The 21609-nt window shown below is 42.7% G+C and overlaps 1 protein-coding gene across 3 annotated transcripts in view; it reads right to left on the bottom strand.

Moving 5' to 3' along the window:
• The window catches only part of ARFGEF3 (ARFGEF family member 3), a 155728-nt gene extending 139707 nt beyond the window's left edge, over positions 1-16021 (bottom strand). For all 3 annotated transcript variants that reach the window (XM_066373141.1, XM_066373140.1, XM_066373137.1), the window contains exons 1-2: positions 15504-16021; positions 7996-8047 (exon numbers count right to left, since the gene is read on the bottom strand). In XM_066373141.1, coding sequence (XP_066229238.1) covers positions 7996-8047; positions 15504-15588 — 137 coding nt within the window. In that variant the 5' untranslated portion in view covers positions 15589-16021. The remainder of the gene's footprint in view (positions 1-7995; positions 8048-15503) is intronic.
• Positions 16022-21609: the final 5588 nt, after the last annotated feature.

Genomic DNA, 21609 nt, shown 5'->3' on the forward strand with positions numbered 1-21609 from the left:
AAGGATGTGCCCTGCATCTATGTGAACAGCCTCCAAGCAGAAGACATTCTACCTGGGCATCCTTTGCTTCCTCCTTTCGACAGTGGGAGGTACCAAGGGGAGCCCAACACTTCTCCATGGACCAGGAGGCAGAAATAACAATGGTGAGATCAAAACTTCCTGCCCCAAACTGCTATTGAGGTATTTGCTGTCCTCATCCATTTTAAATCACATATATCATACTTCTTCCTGAGTGATATAGGTGTGTACTTATTCCTTCAATTAAAAACCAAACAACAAAAAAGTTGGACATCCTATAGAAGTTGCTCCAGAGAACGAAAGCATTGAAATACTCAATAAAAAGCAGCAGAAAAGCAATTGAAATAAAACCAGACCCATAAAATGGGAGACTGTTATGGATGGTTCTCTCCAAGAAACAAAATGCTGATGAATGTGCTCCGGCCCTGCATGAAGGATCAGGGGGTTCCCAAATCAGGACAAGGAGGAACAAGTTAGCATCTGGGCTGAAGGAACTATCTGGACCAGGCAGGCAAATGAAGCGGAGGGCTGGTCAGAGGCTGGCCAGGATGGGCACAGGGGGTGCCTCGGGACTCATCCAGAGACTAATGGGAAGAAGGGCTGTGAGAGCCTTTCAGGGAACTCTTGCTGGCAGAACAAAAGGAATGAGGTTGACGTTGGCTCTGGAGAATCACGAAGAAGGTGAACACAATGGCAGCGGGGCCATGGCTGGAAAATGGCTGGGATTGCTCCCAAGGGGCACTCAGAAATGCCCAGGAGATTCCCTGCCAATGGCTGCCTTTTAACAAGAGAGCTCAAGAATTCTCTTGTCCGTGTTCTCTCATCTGGACCCATCCTGTTGTGAGTAAGCGACCGGGGCTAAGAGAAAGGGGAAATCTTGGATTGAAATAGGGTGGGGGTGAAGTTTCTGTAGTTGTTTAGGACAGAAATGCCCCAAGTCAAATTACCGTTGAGGAGTGGGGTAGGGCAGACAGCACATCCCTTCCAGGTGAGCCAAAGACCCTTCAATGTCCTTGTGCATAGAACATGACTCAAGGTCCCAACTCTCTTCCCCTGATCTAATACACATTTGCCAGTCAGGGTTCTGGTGGAGTAGAGAGTAAGGAATTTAGTACGATACTAACAGAGGTCAATGCTGGGCTTCTGGGTCTACTCTCTGGGACCTACCCTTCAGTCAGTGAGATCGTAGAAGTTCTTTGGGCAAAGTTGAGGTTCCATTCTAGCACGGGTCCTTCTACACACTGCGCTTTCCATGAAGGTAGGAGACAAGGGCACAGCTTCCCCGGGATAAGCAATGCAGAGTTCAGAGAAGCAGTTTTATCCTACGTTTACAAGGCACTGAACGAGGGGGCGCGAAGATGAATGATGGATGTGCGTGAGCTCCTTGAGGATACAGCCTAAGAACAGAACCCGTAACAGCCACCAGCCTGACTGATGGGAGCCGTGACAGAATCACGTCAATACAAGAGCCCAGGGGGGCCACTAAGGAGAGAAGGCTCACTCCCATCAGTCGCAGCTCCATCTTCAAGGATAGGCAGGACGAGGAAGAGAGAAAGGTTGCACGTTATGAGGCACACAGTTGACAATCTGATGAAGAGAGCAGCTCAGGAAATCTCCCCCTAGGATGTTAGAGCCCCAGATACAGGGGAGCATTGGCTTGCTAACCCAGCACCTCCAGACCTGTTATTTTGGTCTCAGCTTTAGCATGCAGAAGGAAGAGGACTCATAACAAGTATGCTCTATTCAGTTTATGAGATGGGCCCAGGATGGGGGATGGCTGGGGGCTGGGAAGTGTCTTCAGTAAAATCCTAATACGCATGGGGGAGGGTATCCTGGGAGCAGGGACTTACAGACCATGGCCTCGGTCCTGGGAAAGAGCTTGTTTCCCTGATGATGAATGCCATTGGGGTTCCACTCAAAGCAGGACACAGACCGAGGTCCTTAGTAAGAGGAAGTCCATGGCATTTGGAGGAGGCAGAATCAAGCCCGACAGGAGTGTGGCTGGTCTCCGCAGCTGGGAGCCCTCCGACAGCTGTGGAGTGCCGGCCAGTTCTCGGGTGAGGGAGTGAGGCACTGGCCTGGGGCACAAAATATATATAAGGGAACACTAAAAATTTTAGTCATTAAGATGAATAATATTTTAATGTCACAATGAAGAAAGTCAAGATTAACACAAAAATTCGGTAATGAGCAAAATATTCAAATGTTAAATGAAGATTAGGTCTGGCCCCACACTTGTGTGACTCAGCCTACTCGCTTCATCCTGGTCCTGGTCCTGGGGGGCTGAACCCCGGGAAATCTGATAGGGAAGATCGAGTAGCATGTCAGAGAGCCAGGCAGCTCAGCCAAGACCTCTGAAGTGGGAGAGGCCTATGGTCTCTGGCCTTGGCACGTGGTGAAAAGCAACCTCCTTGCAGGTTGATATAGACACGTGAAGGTGTCCAGACCAAGGGCCACTGGAATTTATAGTTACAAGTCCATTGGAGAGGACAGGGGCACGCCGTTCTGGCCCGGATGCCAGCAGAGCGACTGAGAGCTCCCAACCAACGCTCACCGGCAGAACACTGTAGGAGTCCATTAGACAAGGAAGAACATTCCCTGGGATGTGCCAGCACATCAAGAATGCTCTGGAGATCACTGACTGCAAACAACAATTATACAGAAAGTTCCACAGAAGAGGCATAAGCTCTTTTCCTTTTTACAAAGGAGTAAATAAAATATAAGCTCTTTCAACAGTTCAGAGAGCAAAGCGATCACATAGATCTAGACATCGTCATAACCAAGCCATCACAAGGATACTGGGGCATGGAGGCAGATGGGTGATATATCAACTTGCAAGAAGCTAAACATTACAGATAGTGTGGTACCTCAGGTGGGCTTAAGCCAGGTGCTCCCTGCTAGGCAAGGCTAGTGACAGCCTCATAAAACACAGACATCAACCCTGGATATTCCTAACAAAAGCCATAACAACCCTTAAAATTCTATAAATGACAAGGTCATTTTGGTTATATCACTTGATTCTAAAACCACAAGGGAAAAAGCAAGGAGTATAGGCAAGCAGAAAGAATGTCAAAGAATAGAAAACATCTCATGTCATTAATGTTCATAGTTCTTGATTGGTAGCTTCCAGGTCTTACTTATTTCTTGGTCAGGAAACTGGTGGCTAACAATGGAGTCAATGACTATGAGTGTTGACTTGGTTGGAGATATCTTACAACATCCGTGACTTATAGAGTACCCCAAATTGTCCTTTGCTTGTTAAAACAAGGAGGGCATGCAAATGGTACCACCATCTAAGGGAGAACCTGAGCTAATGATGACCTTTTTCTCGAGTGTAGAGACACTGTGAGGGCCCACTCATTCACAGGTTTTAGTCAACCCTGTGAAACACCTAAAGCTTAAGGGGAAAAAAATGGAGCAAAGACAGTGAGGGTACAGACTCCTCATGGAGGAAAATAAAGACTCTTAATACCTAATCCCAAAATCTAAAGCAAGGGTAAGGGCAGTTAGGTGGAAAGATTTTCACATGACTGTCTATAACAGGTTCCCGGGCCTTCCTGCAGTCCTGACACTGATCCTCACTGTGCACTCTGCATGAACGTCTATACCTGGTGCTAAAGCTGCTCCCTGTGTCAACAAGGGGAGTGGGCATGCACTCAGTGAAGAAGCCTGGGGCAGAAACCAGCAATGCCTGACAACTCTTCAAATCCATCTAGAATGTTTTATGGGATTCTCCCCTACGCTGTCCTACACACAACTGAATCCGGTCACTAGAGCCACTAAAATCATTCACATGACATCTGGACGTTAGTTTGTACAAAAAGTCCTCAAAGCAATTAATGGTAAAGGAGAAAAAAAAAGGCACTACAACCTCAGGTCTCTAGGGCTTCAATTTTCTTCTGATTTGAGTTATCATTACTAATGGACACAAATGACCAAGACAGTATCAGTGATTATTTATCACAATGTTAACATGAAAGTCAGTCAATCAATGGCCAATAAAAAAAAATTAGAATGACAGCACAGCAAAGGTATTTGTTATTTGAATTATTCCCTATAGCCCTTTTTAAAACGTGCAAGATAAAAAATCTGTAAATAATCACTTTTAGATAATGATGCAACAGAAATGGTAACAGTCTGAATATAAAAGCAAGAGAGTACAAGAAATAGTTCATGAATCTGGTTTCTTTTTCAAATACTAAATATAACAGAAGAAAAAATTCAAATAATTAACATATCCAAATTCTTTCCCATGGGCAAATATTTTCAGTAATTAGATTTTTTGATCAGGTGCTCATATAATAAGATGGCATATGATATATAATGACTACGCAATAAATCTAATTTTAAAAAACCATAATGAATGGACAGAATAAGTACTCTCAGCATTTAATAGTGCAAGGAAGACTAAAGGACTGATTTATAACAGGGGAGGAAAGCCCATTACTGTCTATTTCCTCATTATATCATTTTCCTGATAAAAAAAGTAAAATAATAAATCAGACCACTATTGATTCAATAACTTTTTTATTCGAAATATGGCTTATTCCTATATCTTAAATGAGGCTTTAAAAGGCTTCCAACTATTTCAAATCACAGTCAAACTGAAACCTCCTTATATGGATAAAATTCTGCAATAAATACACCTGCAACCTCATAACAGTCTTTTCCAGCTAGGTATGTCTTCATCCTCCTCCCTCAAAATACAAAAGTCCCTGCGTGCAAGGCTCACATCTGCTGTCTTGTTCATATGATTCCATTGTCTGTAGAAGAATGTTTGGCAGACCTCACTGCACATCTGGAATACAATAATGCACATTCCTTTGTATACAAGAGTGACATCACCAGCTCTTTATAAAAACTCTGAATTATATTTCTACTAATGGTGAAGACCTATAAAGATACCCACTATATATATATATATATACTTCTCTATAGTTCCTCATCCAGCATGTTTCCACCAATTTCATGACTCCCTCCTATGGTTTGTATAAGATAGCTGGCTGGCTTTGGGGTACGTCTAAAGACCATGGACAAAAATAAAGCTAAGTGTCTGTCAGAGGACAACATGTATGTCCTTAGGCTCATTTACACTGTACGTTATCCAACTCATCTGGCCACAAACGCACACCATGATTTGGATAATGCCAGTTGTCTTCAATGAACATTCTCAACTAGTGGACCAGAAGATTTGCTATAGGCTCAACAACCCTTTGGGCTGGAAACAAGCCACAGAGCAATGTTATCAAACATTTTTGCTCTTCTAGCCCCCAAGTTAAATTTCAAATTCTGGTTTTTACACATTTTTAATGAACATTTTATTTTTAATTATAATTTTAATTTGTTGCAAAGGTTATAATTCTGGCATATTGAAATTATTAAAAATTTTAATTAAAACATTTGATGTAATGAAATCTAAATACCACACCCATTTAAAACCACCTTCATCTATCAAAAAAATACATGCACAAACGCTCCTTTAATGGTAAAAAATAGGCTGCATTGTTCCTTTTTCTCCTTGAACTCGTATTTCCATTCCACATCCCCAAAGAATTTTCTCTCAATATTACATTTTAATGCTTGAGAGACTTTCATTAATCTTTCCATTATACTCTCTATAACAAAAAATGTGTATAAGGTGATTTTTAAGAAACTTCCTTTGTCCACAAAACTAAAAGTGCTCAATTTTCTTCAAGTTTGAGCTATCATTACTAACATGCATGACTGATCCAAACATTAATAATTACCTATAAGAATGTTAATCTAGTTAGGATGGAAAGTACAATTTGATTGGAAATGCATTTCTAAAGAAATGAATAGAGCTAGTTTATTGCTCTCCTCAATCAGTTCATATACCTAAGTATGAGTATTCCTTATTGCTATAAGAAGGTAGGGTTTAACATCAATTTCATACCTTTTTTTTTCAGTTTTATAGATATAACCAATAAGAAACCCTAAGAAAAATAAATAAGAACTAAATGGAAACATCAAAAAAACCTTTTTACCTATTTTTTTTCCTTAAGTGAGAGGAAGAAAGAGAGTAAGGCAAACTCCTACATGCATCTCATCCAGGATCCACCCGGCAACCCCATCTGGGACTGATACTCGAGTATCAAGCTATTTTTAGCACCTGAGAATGATGTGCTCTAATGGAGCCATCCTCAGCACCCGGGACCACACTTGAACCAGGCAAGATACTGGCTGTTGGAGGGAAAGAAGGAGAGAGGGGAAGAAAGAGAAAAGGGGATGAGGGAGAGAAGTGAAAAAAAGAGAGAAGAAAGAGAGGGAGGGGGGAGAAGCAGATGGGAGAGGGGAGAAGCAGATGGGAGAGGGGAGAAGCAGATGGGAGAGGGGAGAAGAGGTGGTTGCTTCTCCTGTGTGCCCTGACCAGGAATTAAACCTGGGTCATCTATATGGCAGGCCAACACTCTATCTACTGAGCCACCGGCCACAGCCTTACCTATTATCTTACAACCAGATTCAATCCTCCTCAATTTTGCTGGAGGCCAAAAAGTAAAAACTAACCTGCAAAAAGATGTGTTCCCTAGTCTTTATACGCAACGCCTTCACCGGCACAGACACTAATACTTTCACAGTGGTTTGTGCCCCAGGACAGCACCCCGCGGATTCGGGGCAGGGTGGGGAACAGCTGCGCCTCTCTTCTGTCAGGCAGGGGAAGGGGGGCTGGAGGAGCTGAGATGGAAAAGAAGATGTGGCGAATCGATTTGCAAGCAAGACAGTTTTCAGAAAGAGTACCAGTAGAGGTTGGGGACCAGGAAGTCACCCCCCTAAACTCTCCATGCTTTGTGTCCCTTGGAGAGGCTCCACATTCTCCCGTGTGCATGGGTACCCGGCCGGCATCACTCTCCTCTCTGAGGCAAGAACATTGCTGCAGCACAGGCTGTCCAGTTCAAAGCATTATGCACACAAAAATGCACTCGCTTTGATTAACACATGGGTTCCCTTATAATACATCAGCCTGTCGCAGGTCTACACGAGAAGTAATATATATTTTTAAAAAAGACAGAAACATATTTCTTGTTCAATCTACTTGAAAAGGAGAAAACACCTAATAAATCATAGTGTCCTGACAGAATAGAAATTATGCTCAACAAAAGACTGTAAATTCAATGTTTTTTAATAATCTCAAAGAAAATCTGGAAACCATCCAAATATCTCATAATAAGAAAGCTACACACAAGTATGTTATAGCAGCCATACAATGGAAGAAATTGCAATATTTTAATTTGAAGAACATATATTGACATTAGAGAATGTTCTTCATATGATGTTGACAAAAAAAAAAAACAAGCAGGAAACAAACTTGTAAATAAAATATCACATTAATTTGTCAAGAAATGTGCATGTGGAAAAAAAGAAGCCTGTTAAAAATTTATTAAACTATTTTCGGTGGTTATCTTTAGGCGGTGTAAATATGGACTACTTTCATATTTGTTCTTTTCAAATTTTCCACAAAGGGTATATGTATTTCTAGCGCTGAGGGAGAATAAAGAAATGAGGGCACGGAGGAAGGCAGGGAAATAGGTTCACTGTTCCAGGGCAGCTGCAGGGGGCTACAGTTTGTGAGATGGATGGTGTAGGGCCAATGAGCCAGGGCCAGGCTGAATCCATCCCACACGGTGTAGTGCTGCATCCCCCCAAAGGGGGCGCCATTTCCTAATCCACGGACACTGTCCGCACCCACATTTAGGTTATAGTCATTTCTCTCTTTGATCATTACCTTTCCGTCTCTGACTTCCACAGCTGGTTCTTCTTGCTCACAGACATCTCTTACCCCACAGACGGGTGGAAATCAGTGCAATAAGGTTCCTATCATGCCAATCTCATGAAATATCCCAGTTCACGCATGCTAAAAACCCATCAGTCAGCAAGTATCAAGCTATAAACCAAAGAGGTTATCCGGGCTTTCAGGGAAACACGGCGGGCGATTTTTCTCCCACAGTCCAGTTTCCTTACCTCAGCAAGTGTGGAGGGATCTTGACAATGGTATCCACACCACCCAGGGTTTCTGCAAAAGGAAAATTACCAAGTTAAAAATAAATATGTACAAAGTTAGAATCTGCATTGTACATCATTTCATTGTTAGTTTCTTTTTCCCCCCAGAAATGTCTATAAATATAAAGTAGTCAATTCTCAATTCTCTGATTGCAAATCATTCCTACCTAAAAATATTTCTCTCTTGACAGCCCCGGAGACTTCTCCAGGGAAGGTTAAAAACTAGGATGTATTTCCCTACAGAGACACAGAATGAACTGTTAAATTCTTAACCTGAACCAGAATGCCAATTTAATCTAGTTGTAACTGACTAAAATACCTTATTCTTGCCATAAAAACAGAAATAAAAATTGTTTCCTTGAAACTCTGGTATCAATACCCTTAAAGAGTAACTTACATGTGAGAGACTTTTTTTTTCTTTTCTTTTTACAGAGACAGAGAGAGAGTCAGAGAGAGGGACAGGTGGGGACAGACAGACAGGAACAAAGAAAGATGAGAAGCATCAATCATCAGTTTTTTGTTGCGACACCTTAGTTGTTCATTGATTGCTTTCTCATATGTGCCTTGACCGTGGGCCTTCAGCAGACTGAGTAACCCCTTGCTTAAGCCAGTGACCTTGGGTCCAAGCTGGTGAGCTTTGCTCAAGCCAGATGAGCCCGCACTCAAGCTGGCGACCTCAGGGTCTCGAACCTGGGTCCTCCGCATCCCAGTCCGATGCTCTATCCACTGCGCCACCGCCTGGTCAGGCTGAGAGACTTTCAAGTTCACAAACCATGTTATATTACATCTCATTGTTTTTTTTTTTTTTACAGAGACAGAGAGAGTCAGAGAGAGGGATAGATAGGGACAGACAGGAATGGAGAGATGAGAAGCATCAATCATTAGTTTTTTGTTGCGCATTGCGACACCTTAGTTGTTCATTGATTGCCTTCTCATACATGCCTTGACTGTGGGCCTTCAGCAGACCGAGTAACCCCTTGCTGGAGCCAGCGACCTTGGATCCAAGCTGGTGAGCTTTGCTCAAACCAGATGAGCCCGCCCTCAAGCTGGCGACCTCGGGGTCTCGAACCTGGGCCCTCAGCATCCCAGTCCGACTCTCTATCCACTGCACCACCGCCTGGTCAGACATCTCATTATCCTTGCACACATTTATGACATGATGATTAAACCTTTTTTTTAATAATACTATAATTAGAAATCCTGATTGGGAGGCTCATCCCAAATCTCATTAATTCAACTTGGATGTTCAATACTCTACCATTATTGTAGATTACTCACACAACTGCTGCCTCCAATTGCAGAGATAATGAAAAGGTCACTATTCTCTTGCAAGAAAAAACAAAAAAACGAAACAAAACCAGAAAACACTGTTCTATTTCAATAGCTCCAACCAGTCTCCAGTGTTTTCAGCTCAAACTGCGATCAGTCCTCTCCTCACTGCTTCAAGTGAACGAGCCATTCTCACTGGGGAGGGAGAAACATCTCTCCCAGCCCTGCTAAGAAAGCAGAAGGAACAACGGACACCAAATGTATCCCTGAGCCTGGGGAGTGAGGACAGACCAAAACAGGATGGATCTGGGCTTGTATTGACCAATGGGACAAACTCAGTGGTGGGATTCAGCCGGTTGGCACCGGTTTGACAGAACTGATACCTAATTTTTTGTTGAGTTCAGTGAACAAGTTGTTAAAATGGCACTTTGTAATCAGGGTTCTCTCTAAGGTGGGCACCTGGGCAGCCGCCCAATGTGGAAACCACAAATCGACATTCCTTACTCTTTTTTAATGTTCATCCGTGCAACAGCGTATTCTAAGCACCAGTGGTAATGTTCATTCCCTACATAGGTGAAAAAAATTGCAAGTGAGGATGCCAATCAAGAAGTAATATAAAAATACCTTAAATAACAGCTTTATTGTTTTTTGTCAGGTATTGTTTAATATTTTTTCATTAATATTTTAGAACTCTTTCTTATAACATAATCTAGTTTTACACCTCTTCTATTGTTCTTATTTAAGTATTAAATGCATGAAATAGCCTGACCTGTGGTGGCACAGTGGATAAAGCGTCGACCTGGAAATGCTGAGGTTGCCGGTTTGAAACCCTGGGCTTGCCTGGTCAAGGCACATATGGGAGTTGATGCTTCCAGCTCCTCCCCCCTTCTCTTTCTCTGTCTCTCCTCTCTGTCTCTCTCTCTCTCTCCCTCTCCTCTCTAAAAAAAAAAAAAAAAAAAAAAAAATGAATAAATAAAAAATTAAAAAAAAAATGCATGAAATAATAAACTACCTTTCAGTATACCTTTTTTTTATACTTAAAACAGTCATCAGGGCAGAGAACCGGTTGTTAAATTATTTGAATCCCACACTGGACAAAATACTGGTGTAAGCCAGGCAATCCGTAAAACAGAAAGATGGAATCAGTAGGGACAGTAGTGCTATGGCCACAAGGCCAATGGCAGAAGTAAAAGGACCGAGGTCAGTCACTAAGATGACAAAAGATAACAAGAAGACAAAGTCCTGAGCACCAGGGGCAAGGAGCAGCTCAAAAGCCACACAGGTCGGCAGGCCAGCAGTCAGCACCATAGGACCAGCATCCACGACAACTTGATGATACTTCCCACAGGGAGGTTCTGACACCAAATAACCAGATTGTCATGATTTTTATCACTAGAGAGAAGGCTTTATATTTGATTCAGAATGTGCAACAGTGCCCAACTCTACAAATGCTAGAAGAACATAGAGGAAGGGCTAAAAAGAAAGGGAAGTCATAAGGAGCCCATCCCATTCGGGTAGAGATGTTGAGTAGGTAGCCGCACTGGGGTTTGGAGGTCTGAGCACAGGTGTAAGCTGGTGATATAAATGTGGGCATCACATTCTCAGAAATGGAACTGATGCTGTGGGTATGAATGTGTTCAACTGCAGTAGGGTTGGGAGTAAGAGAAGAGGGCTCTGGGATAACTCTTGTGACACTCAAATGTTTAGAGGGGAAAGAGAAGCTGAAGCTGGCAAAGGAGACAGAGCAGCTCTGGAGGTACAATAAGATTGGAAGGACGTGGTTATGGAGGTCAAGGTAGAGCAGGTGCCAGGTATGCTCAGGATAGCCAAGGAGACCTACCAGATGGGTGTGAGGACGGTCTGCTAGACGATCTGTGTACACTATTCTTCACTGAGAGTTGGTGGAATGATGGAGGAGAAAGTCAGATCGGAGTGAGCTGAAGAGTGAGTGGAGGAAGTGGACACACTCACTACAGATGCTCTTTTAGAGTTTGACCGTGAAGGCAACAGTAACTGGCTGGAAGGAAAGGTCGGTGGGAAGTGGAGGGAAGGATGGTGGTTGCATAGACTATCCTTCATCCTCTACTTGGTGTTCCAGTCTCTAACTTTCTTTCTCTTCTCTTCTATTTTCCAAATCCATTCTACATGAGTCCTTGATATAACTGAAAAAAATTCTAAAATGGGGGCCTGGTCCCTTCCAGTTTGAATGTTGTGCCATTCTATTCCACCCTGTTATTCCCAGCTCCCAGGCCCCCAGGACTGCCAGTTCTTGAAAGAGAAGGCTGGTGTTTCAGGCTCTCTACAAGTTGAGCCCTCCTCTATGCTTTTCTATTGCCGACTCAGACCATTCCCTACTGACAACAAAAACAACAAAAAAATCTAACAAACTAGATGGCTCAAAATTGAGGTGAGAGACATATTTATTCCTTGCCAGTTATTATGCCACTATAAAAAATACCAAGTTTTAGAGATGTACTGATGATATAAAAGAAAGTACAAAAATTAAAAAACAAATGGCAATCCAGCATATAGGATATCATCCTTTGCAAAGGGAAACACTCCAAAATGAGGTGTTAACTCTGGGTCATGAGACTACAGGTGATTTTAATTTCTTTCCTGATACTGTTCAGATATTTTTCAGTATTCTAAAATGAATATGCATAAGTCTTATAAATAGAAAAAAAATAAATATCACTTAACACTCAAGCAAGTCATTAACATGTTGATTTATTTACTGAACATCTGTCTCCCAAATTGTAGGTGCAGAAGCCACAAAGAAGCATAAGCAACAATAATCCCTATGTTCACAATGCTCCCCTCTGCACCACTGCCACTTGCGGTTTTGGTTGACCAGCATCCACTGCCCATATTTTGAAGCAGCACTCTAATTTTGTTTCGATGAAACTATCCTTCCCTGACTCTAGGATTTCATTGGGCCTTGTAGCGTAGGCCTAGGCCAGTTACCCCATTCCAATCTTTAGCTAGAAGACTGGTTCAAGTATACACACTTGGCCCACTGGGACCAAGAGAGAACAAGTGAAACCTAAGACTGAACAGGAATGACTGCAGGAGCTCCACTCTCTGGAGTGGATCTCATGACGGGCTAGTGAGAGATGACCTAGGCCTCTGTGATGGCCTCAGTGGAAAGATGACCCCCTCTCTTCATTGATGGTTTTAGTGGGACATCCTCTCTCTTGTGATGGCCTAAATGTCATAATGACCCCTCTCCCTCATAATGGTCCAAGTGGGAGATGACCCCTTTCTCTCGAGATGAACTAAGTGTGGAGATGCACCCTCTCTCCCATGATGGTCTAAGTGGGAGATCATCCCTTTCTCCTGAAATGGTCTAAGGTTGTTGATGCCCCTTTTACACGAGATGTTCTAAATGTGATGATTCATGAGCTCAAAAGCTGTGGAGACTCATGCAGAGCCGGTTAGTTACCTCAAAAAGAGCAGAGCAGAGTCCTTGAAACAGAGTCTAATTTTTGAACCAAACTCAACCCACAGCCTTCCAAGGGGTATTTAAACAGAGTGAATAAATTTAGTTTTGCTTAAGTCAATTTGTTGTTTTTTTTTTCGTGGGTTTTTGTTTGTTTGTTTGTTTCTTGAACTCAACTCAATTATTTTGCCCCTTGAAGGGTGGTTCTGCACACAACTGATTATAATCCAAAGTAATAGGTGCTCTAGGAGAGTCTTAAGGGTAGGGCTCTGAACCTGGAGGACCAATTGATTCAACAGAGGAACTCAGGGAATAAATGCTTCCTAAGTAAGTTGGGTCTTAGGAGACTAGGAGGGGAATTCCTGGCAGAAGGACTAGCATGAGCAAAGGCAGAGAAGTGAGCAGTGCACAGCTCAGGAAAGTATTGCAGCCTCCACCCTGGTCAGATAGCTCGGTTGGTTAGAGCATCAGCCCGAAGCACAGAGGTTGTCTGTTTGATCCCTGGCTAGGGCACATACAGCAACAGATTGATGTTTCTGTCTTTCTCTCTCCCCTCCTCTCTTTTTGCTAAAATCAATAAATAAAAATGAAAAATAAAAAAAGAAAGTATTGCAGCTTCCTATAGACTGTTGAACTCTTGGTGGGAAAACAGTAAGAAAGAAGGTTGAGGCTAGATTCTGAAGAGAGTTCTAAGGAACTTACACTTTAATTACATGGGTGAGGAGGGAAAAATGTTTTATAGTAGTAAAAAGAAAATGGCTGGAATGGTGGAGCACAGACTGAAGTAGGAAAGAGAACAGGGAACCCTATTCCCACGCCTTTGTTTTTGCTGCATTCTCCCTCCAACATGACCTTCTAACAAACTTCTACAGGGTGGAAGAATTGTATTCATTCTTATATCTCACTGCTCAGGACAAGGGAGGTCTTAATAAATAAATGTCTGCTAATTAAATAAAGAAAAGAAGGAACCCACAGCTTACCCGTTCTTCAAGTCAAATCTACTTCAAAAGTCCCATCAGCTCACACCAATTCCCCTCCCCCCCTTCTCCAACACCCCTGACCTCACAATCATCTTGTCTTCTTTGATCTGCTTTCCTGGTTTACTCATTTCAGCCTACACAATGAGTGCCCTGCACTGATATTTAACTATTTCATGTACTCACGTCTCATCTTGCCAACTAGGGAAAGGAAATCTAGGTACTCTTACAGTCAGGCTGGACCCCAGGCTCTTTGCTTGAACTCAGTAAGATTGCGGTTTAATTGAACAAGATGCTGAGCATCCAAGTTCAAACATTAGCAATGCTAGAATACTCTTCTCCTCCATTTTATCTAAGTCTGCTTAAATTACAGCAAAATAGTAATGAATACAAGGAATGGCATGTGTAGAGTGCAGTCGAGCCCTGCTTTATTATGTTAGCCAGCCATCTGTGACCTTTCCATAGAGGCATTTGGGGATCTAGCTCTGAATCGCTCTGCTGAATGACAATGGCAATGCAAAAACAGTACTGTCGCTTTAAGAGCCTTGCTGCACACTTATCTATTGGGTCCATTTTTCTCTGACAGTAAACAAATGGTCAAATTCTGGTTCTGCCCACAAGAGCAACTTCCTAGACAATATTCTATGAAATATTGTGAAAATATGCAGATGTAAAACAAAATGATGTACCATGATTGTCTGTACAAACACACCCAAATATATGTGAATTCAGACCTAAATATTAAGAGTCGCCTAATGTACTATAGAAATTTATGCTTAGTAGACAACCTGCTAATGGTACTTTTCTATCTCTTTTCAGGCTGTACTCTAGGAGAATGTCATGATAAGCATTGATTGTTTTTGGTTCAGAGAGAAAGGATTTAAAATTTATGTTTTAATTGAGTGGCAAATAAGGAATCACAGACAGGCTTGGGCAAAGCCAGGGGCCCACAGAGCTGCCCTGGTTCTTCCTTGGCCTTGCCTTTCTTAACAGCATCACTAGTACCCAAAGTGTGTTCCTGATCTCTTCGCATTCCCATCCAAACAACCTTGATTGCCCAAAGCCTTGCCTGAGTGCAATGTCTTTCAGCTTTCTCCGAGGTGGAGCTCTGCAACCTGAGACTAACGGAAACACAGTTTTGCTACCTGGAACTTATTTCAGTGCCTGCCCAGCTCACACATCCCAATCCCACCTGTCTGAAGGCAGACCACAATAGAATTTCAGAGGTAACACAATCCCACCCGTATGTTCTTTTTCATGTACAATAAAAATGAAAGCTGACACTTAACAAACTGGCCTCTATCAGGAAAATCAAATTAAACAGTCATTCCTTCCTGGTCACACTTGACAGTGTAGCGAGATACAGGTTGATGGTCCAACTTCCCTCTTCCCCTCCGGCGCTTTAGAATCAGACCCCTGGATTCGCACCGACTTGTGGTCCTGTCACCCTCGGAGATGGGTGACCACGGCTCACTGTGCTGGGGATCTGGAGGAGGGACCCAACCATTGAGGAGGAGAGCGGTTCCTCGTTAAGGTTTGGAAGAGGACGAACAGACCAGAGTGGTGGCGGACAGATGTCAACCCCCGAACCAAGATTCTCAAATCGCACATCAATTCACGAAGGCAACTATCACAACTGCGCAGATTGCACGCATAACAGATGCTCAGCCAAAGCGCCCTAGGTGCAGGGGCCGTGTCAGCCCCCGCGCGCGGCCCTCCGGCGGCGGCGAGCAGGGGCGCCCGGTCGGGCGGGAGGTGCCCCGCGCCCCGCGCCGTGAGCTTACCCAGGGCCCAGGTGCAGCTCTCCTTGATGGCTTTGTACTTGCTCCCGGACGCTTCCTTCTGCAGCTTCTTCAGGATCTCTTCCATCTTGACCACGACAGGAGCCCGGCCGCCGACCACGACAGGAGCGCGCAAGGCCGGGCCGGGGACGCCGCCGCCGCTGCTCGGGCCCCGCGCGCTAGGCGGCCGCTGCGCTCGCCAGCATCCGGCCCCCGCGCCGCGGCTGATGAATCACGCCCGCTCCATGCCGCGGCCACGTCAGTCCCGGGGCCCCGCCCCGCCCGCCCGCCGGGGTCAGGTGCGCTCCGCGCGGCGGCGACGGCGACAGCGACAGCGACGGGGGGCTCGGGCCGAGGCGGGAATGACGCGCTCCTGACCCGGCGGCGAGGCGAGCCCGTGGGGGCAGGGAGGCTTCGCGGAAAGGTGGAGGCGGATGTCCGGAGTTGGCAGGGCTCGGCCCGCAGGAGCCTCCGGTCCCCGGCGGGCAACCAGCCGGGAGGGACCTATCCGCTGTCCTCGCCCTCCCACCCCCCGCGCCGTGCGGTGTCCCCCGCAGCATCCCCTGGTCTGTGCTTTTACTATTTGGTGATCAGCTCCTCCGGGCCACTCTCGGTATCATCTCTGTGTCTGGCCCAGGCGCTACCTGTGATTAGACTGACTGTGCCCAACACATATACAACATCACCCCCCCCCCCCCCCGTGCGTGTATTAATATTCCCATCGTACACATTGGAAACCTAGTCCAGAGAGGCTAAGTTACTTCCCAAACCAACAAGATTGAATTCAAAACATATTCTTGAATCCAAAACCCTTTTATAAAAATCTCTCTTCCCTCCCTTTCCCTTCCTTTCTTGGGCTGAATTGTTTTCCCCAGGGGCGGGGGGCAGGAAATAGGCACACTGGGACCCATCTGCCTTGGATGTGGGCGGGAGAGGGTGGACAGGGCGAGCTTCTCCAGGAAGGAACCCTTAGGCTGAAGTTGGGAGAGAGACGGGTGGCCTGACCGGGAAGGCAGTGTGAGCCAGGGCCTCAGATCTTGAGAGAGTGCCCTGTGTGTCAGGAACTCAGTCATTCCCTGATGAAGGCCCTAGGTCAGTTGTTGAAGGGAAAGGAGAGGAAAGGCGGATATCTCACTGGAACTCTCATTGTCGCCCTGTTTGAAAGCTGTGATTGGGAGCCAAGAAAGAATATGAAGCATAATGCTTTTGCTTTAGAAATGTAATTGTAGCAGCATTGACGAAGAGAAACTGCAGAGCAGGAGACTGCCCCCTGGGAGAACAGTAAGAAGATTCTGTGGTAATCTAGAAGTGAGTTAAACCAATGGTGGGTGGAAAGGAACAGAGAAAAATATAACAAGAGATACTTAGAGAGTGGAAGCAGTAGGATTTACTGAGTCCTGTGGGATGACTTCCAGGTTTGTTTGGGAAAATGGAAGGTCCTCCAAGTTAAAGAAGAGAGGAAGAGTGTGGCTTGGAATCTGAGACTTTTTGAGTTCAGTTTTGAACATGGTCAGGTTGAAAGAGTGGTGGGATTCAGTCAGTTCGCACTGGTTCGGCAGAACCAATACTTATTTTTTGTGGAGTTCGGTGAACCAGCTGTTAAAATGGCACATGTGATCAGGGTTCTCTCTAAGGTGGGTGCCTGGGCAGCCACCCAATGTGGAAACCACAAATGTACATTCCTTACTCTTTTTTAACATTCATCTGCGCAACAGCGTATTCTAAGTGCCCATACTAATGTTCATTCCGTCTATAGGTGAAAAAAATTTGACAGAATTATGCTTGTAATATTTATTTATTCATTTTATAAAACTTTTACTTTTGATGAAATACTACCTTTTAATTCCCTCAGGCTTGTTACTTCAGCAAACAAACATATAATGTAAAGAGAAAAAGTGCCAAACAACCAGGGGGTGACAAGCTGTCACTGGAAATATCTTAAATAAGTTTTATTGTTTTTTGTCAAGTATTATTTAACATTTTTTCATTAATATTTTAAAACTCTTTCTTATAATATAATTTAGTTTTGTGTACTTTTTTAATTGTTCTTATTTAAGTATTAAATGCATGAAATAATAAACTACCTTTTGGTATATCATTTTTTTATACATAAAATGATCAATAGGGCAGAGAACAAATTGTTAAATTATTTGAATCCCACCACTGCGTTGAAATGATAATGAGATAGCCATAGGGTGTTTTATTTACCTGCAAGAATTCAGAAGAGGGCTCTGTGATAGAAAATGAGGATTTGAAAGCCATCAAGTTTTGAGAATTATTGATGCCTAAGGTTTGGCAAAGGTTGCTGGGAGGCAGTGAATGGAATGGGAAGAGCAGGATGCCAGGGAGGAAGCTGGGGACCTCTTACTCTCAAAGGGTAGGCAGAGGAGCAAGTGGCTGGAGAGGAGGCTGCGAAGCAGCAACCAGAACCCAGGGTGTGGGAGGGCAGCCGGGAAGAGGAGTGTCGTATGAGAGTGTCCAGCAGATGGAGGGCAGGGTCGGTACTGAGGAAGCAAAACGTGGTAAGTCCCAGCCCTTAAGGACCCTGCTACTCACTATCTACATCCCATGAAGCCATGTTTTAAAAAGGTTTCCAGTGCTGCAAAAAATAATTATCATTATAAACATTGTAGTAGATAATATAGTTATGTTAGAATACATTACTAACTACTTGAAAAAAATACAGATCACAACTTTATTATTATTATTATTATTATTATTATTATTGTATTTTTCTGAAGTGAGAAGCAGGGAGGCAGAGATAGAGACTCCTGCATGTGCCCGACCAGGATCTGCCCAACATGCCCACTAGGGAGCCATACTCTGCACATCTGGGCCATTGCTCCATTGCAACCAGAGCTATTCTAGTGCTTTAGATGGAGGCAATGGAGCCATCCTCAGCGCCCGGGGCCAACTTAGCTCCAATGGAGCCTTGGCTGCAGGAGGGGAAGAGAGAGATAAAAAGGAAGGAGAAGGGGAAAGGTGGAGAAGCAGATGGGCGCTTCTCCTGTGTGCCCTGGCCGGGAATCCAACCTGGGACTTCTACATGCCAGGCCGACACTCTACCACTGAGCCAGCCAGCCAGGGCTACAGATCACAACTTTATACAATATAGAAAAATAAATTACAAATGTGTTATAAAGTTAAATGCAATAACTGAACCATAAAAGGTTTACAGGAAAATGTAAGTGAATATACTTATCTTACTGCATGAAGATTATTTCTAACAATCAGCCAAGGCAGAAACTGGTAACAAGGAAAGGTAAATAGATTTGATTATTTCAATATGTAAAACCTGTATGTCAAAAGTTCAATATGATATTAAAAAGAAAATGACTCTCTGATGGGTAGCTTGAAAGAGAGAAGATAGTAAATCACCTTTTAATTTTGTGTGTATTTATATTTTTTACATTTTTAAAGAACATTTGTTATCTTTTAAAAATTTATTGATTTTAGGGAGAAAGGGGAAGGGGGAGAGACAGAGTGAGAGAGAAATATCAATGTGTTGTTCCACTAATTTTATGTATTTATTGGTTGCTTCATGTATGTGCCCTGATCGGGAATCAAACCCGCAATCTTGGCATATTGGGATGATGCTCTAAGATACCCAGCCAGTGCCAAGAATATTTGTTACCTTTATAATTAAAAACAAGTCTGCTTGCAATACTAACTAGAAAAAATATAACCATTTCAGAAACATAAAAGTTTGAATAGCATTGTAAAATAAGTTTTTACCAAGATTTTAAAAATAGATGCATATTCTAAAATAAAAAGCAGTGAATATAAAATTATTTCACAGAGGAAGAAATACAATTGACTTGTAATTTATGAAAAATGTTCAAGCACCACTAAATAATCAAAAGAGCACAAACTTTTAAATAAAATTTTTTAATCAATCAAATTGGCAAACAGATTTTTTATTGCTATTGCCCAGTTAGTGAGGAGTTGGCCAGTTAGGTCATCTTACGTCACAGGTGCTGGTGGACGGGTAACTTGGTCCCATATTCCCGGAGGGATTCTGGATATGTACACAGCATAGATATCCAGGAACTGGTAACAAGGAAAGGTAAATAGATTTGATTATTTCAATATGTAGAACCTGTATGTCAAAAGTTCAATATGATATTAAAAAGAAAATGACTCTCTGATGGGTAGCTTGAAAGAGAGAAGATAGTAAATCACCTTTTAATTTTGTGTGTATTTATATTTTTTACATTTAAGTGAGATAGCTCTGACCCAGCTATCTCACTGCTAGGAACTCAGTAAGTAATTATGAAAGTGGATAAAGATTTTTCTACAAGCATTTCAATATGTTGTTCAATCATTTAAAAAAAATTGAAAACTATTTAAATAAATGTCCAACAATAGAGAAATGGATAAAAAATCTATGATGTATGTATCCATAAAGCAGCATACTATATAGCCTTGAAGAATAATGTGGGAGACCTGAAACTCATACAAAATAATATTGAATGTAAACTATAATCTAAAAATAAAATTGACAAAATAAAGAATAATTTGGGAAAGGAATTTTGAATGACATGGAAAGTGGTTTCAGTATAGTTAAATAAGCAGATTGTAAAGTGCTACGTATTAAATGATTTCAATTTTATTATTTAAATATTTACTGTGGCTGTACACATAAGTTAAAAAATTATACATATGTGTAACAGGAAAACAAACATAAAATATTAATAATGTTTATCTCTGGTGGGGTTATCGGTGAGTTTACTTGTCCCTTTAACATTTTTACTCTTATAATTTCAAAGTGTGGTGGTGGAAAAATGAAATAAAAATAATCAGGCAACAAGGTCAACGGCAGCAGAAGGGACATAGATAAACACAGAAAATGATCTGACAGATGTGAAACTTTAATTAGGAAGCCTGCCCCAGTATAATAATGAGGGCAGAGAGCCTGGTGCAGTGGATGAAGAGCAGGTAGAAACACACGTATAAACGACCCACTCAAGATGCTGGTTATGAAGAAAAGTGAGAGAAACATTAAAACGCTTTCTTTTCTTTAACGACAATTTACAGTGCGAAATACCCTTTTTATCACCACCCAATATACACATAGATCGTGAATAAGTTGATTAAAAATGGAAACAAGCGTGCGGAGGACCCGGGTTTGATTCCCGGCCAGGGCACACAGGAGAAGCGCCCATTTGCTTCTCCACCCCTCCGCCGTGCCTTCCTCTCTGTCTCTCTCTTCCCCTCCCGCAGGCAAGGCTCCACTGGAGCAAAGATGGCCCGGGCGCTGGGGATGGCTCTGTGGCCTCTGCCTCAGGCGCTAGAGTGGCTCTGGTCGCAACATGGCGACGCCCAGGATGGGCAGAGCATCGCCCCCTGGTGGGCAGAGCGTCGCCCCATGGTGGGCGTGTCAGGTAGATCCCGGTTGGGCGTATGCGGGAGTCTGTCTGACTGTCTCTCCCTGTTTCCAGCTTCAGAAAAATGCAAAAAAAAAAAAAAAAAAAAAATGGAAACAAAGGTTTTATTTATAAAACAATACTTACTGTTAAATATGATAGAGTTATTATTAAGTATAACTTTATTCATTGTTGCAGGCATGTTTGCCTATTCTTAAATTCATTCCAGGCTGGAAACATGAGGACAATGCTACCTGCACAACTCTGGTGCTTTGTGCTTTGATGTCTATTTCCTCCCACAGTTTTTAGTTACTTTGGTTAAAAATTCTGGTTCACATAAATAAGTTGCTGTGGATGCCATTAATAAAAATACACTTAGCAACTGAAATGGTAAATTTCAACAAGTTCTTTCATCTTAATCTAAAATGGTGATGAACTTTTAACCATTCTTCAATGTATTTTAATTTATTTTTTAATACTAATAAAAGCATTAACAATTTGTTTTCTTCTTTGGGCATCAACTTTAATTTAGATGTGGATTTAGGATTTTGAAAAACAAACAAATCTTTTATACAGATGCTTTTCCTTGGTATTTCAAATTTCTTTTTTTTGGAAATGTTTGAAGTTCAAAACAGACTTGCAACAACATTAACATCTTTAATTTTATTCAATTCAAAGTGACTTCATTAAGAATAATCTCTTCTATGTAGCAAAATGTTGAAGACAGGTAGTAGTACCATGGT

Source organism: Saccopteryx leptura, chromosome 3, assembly GCF_036850995.1.
Source record: "Saccopteryx leptura isolate mSacLep1 chromosome 3, mSacLep1_pri_phased_curated, whole genome shotgun sequence".
Classification (NCBI taxonomy): Eukaryota; Metazoa; Chordata; class Mammalia; order Chiroptera; family Emballonuridae; genus Saccopteryx; species Saccopteryx leptura.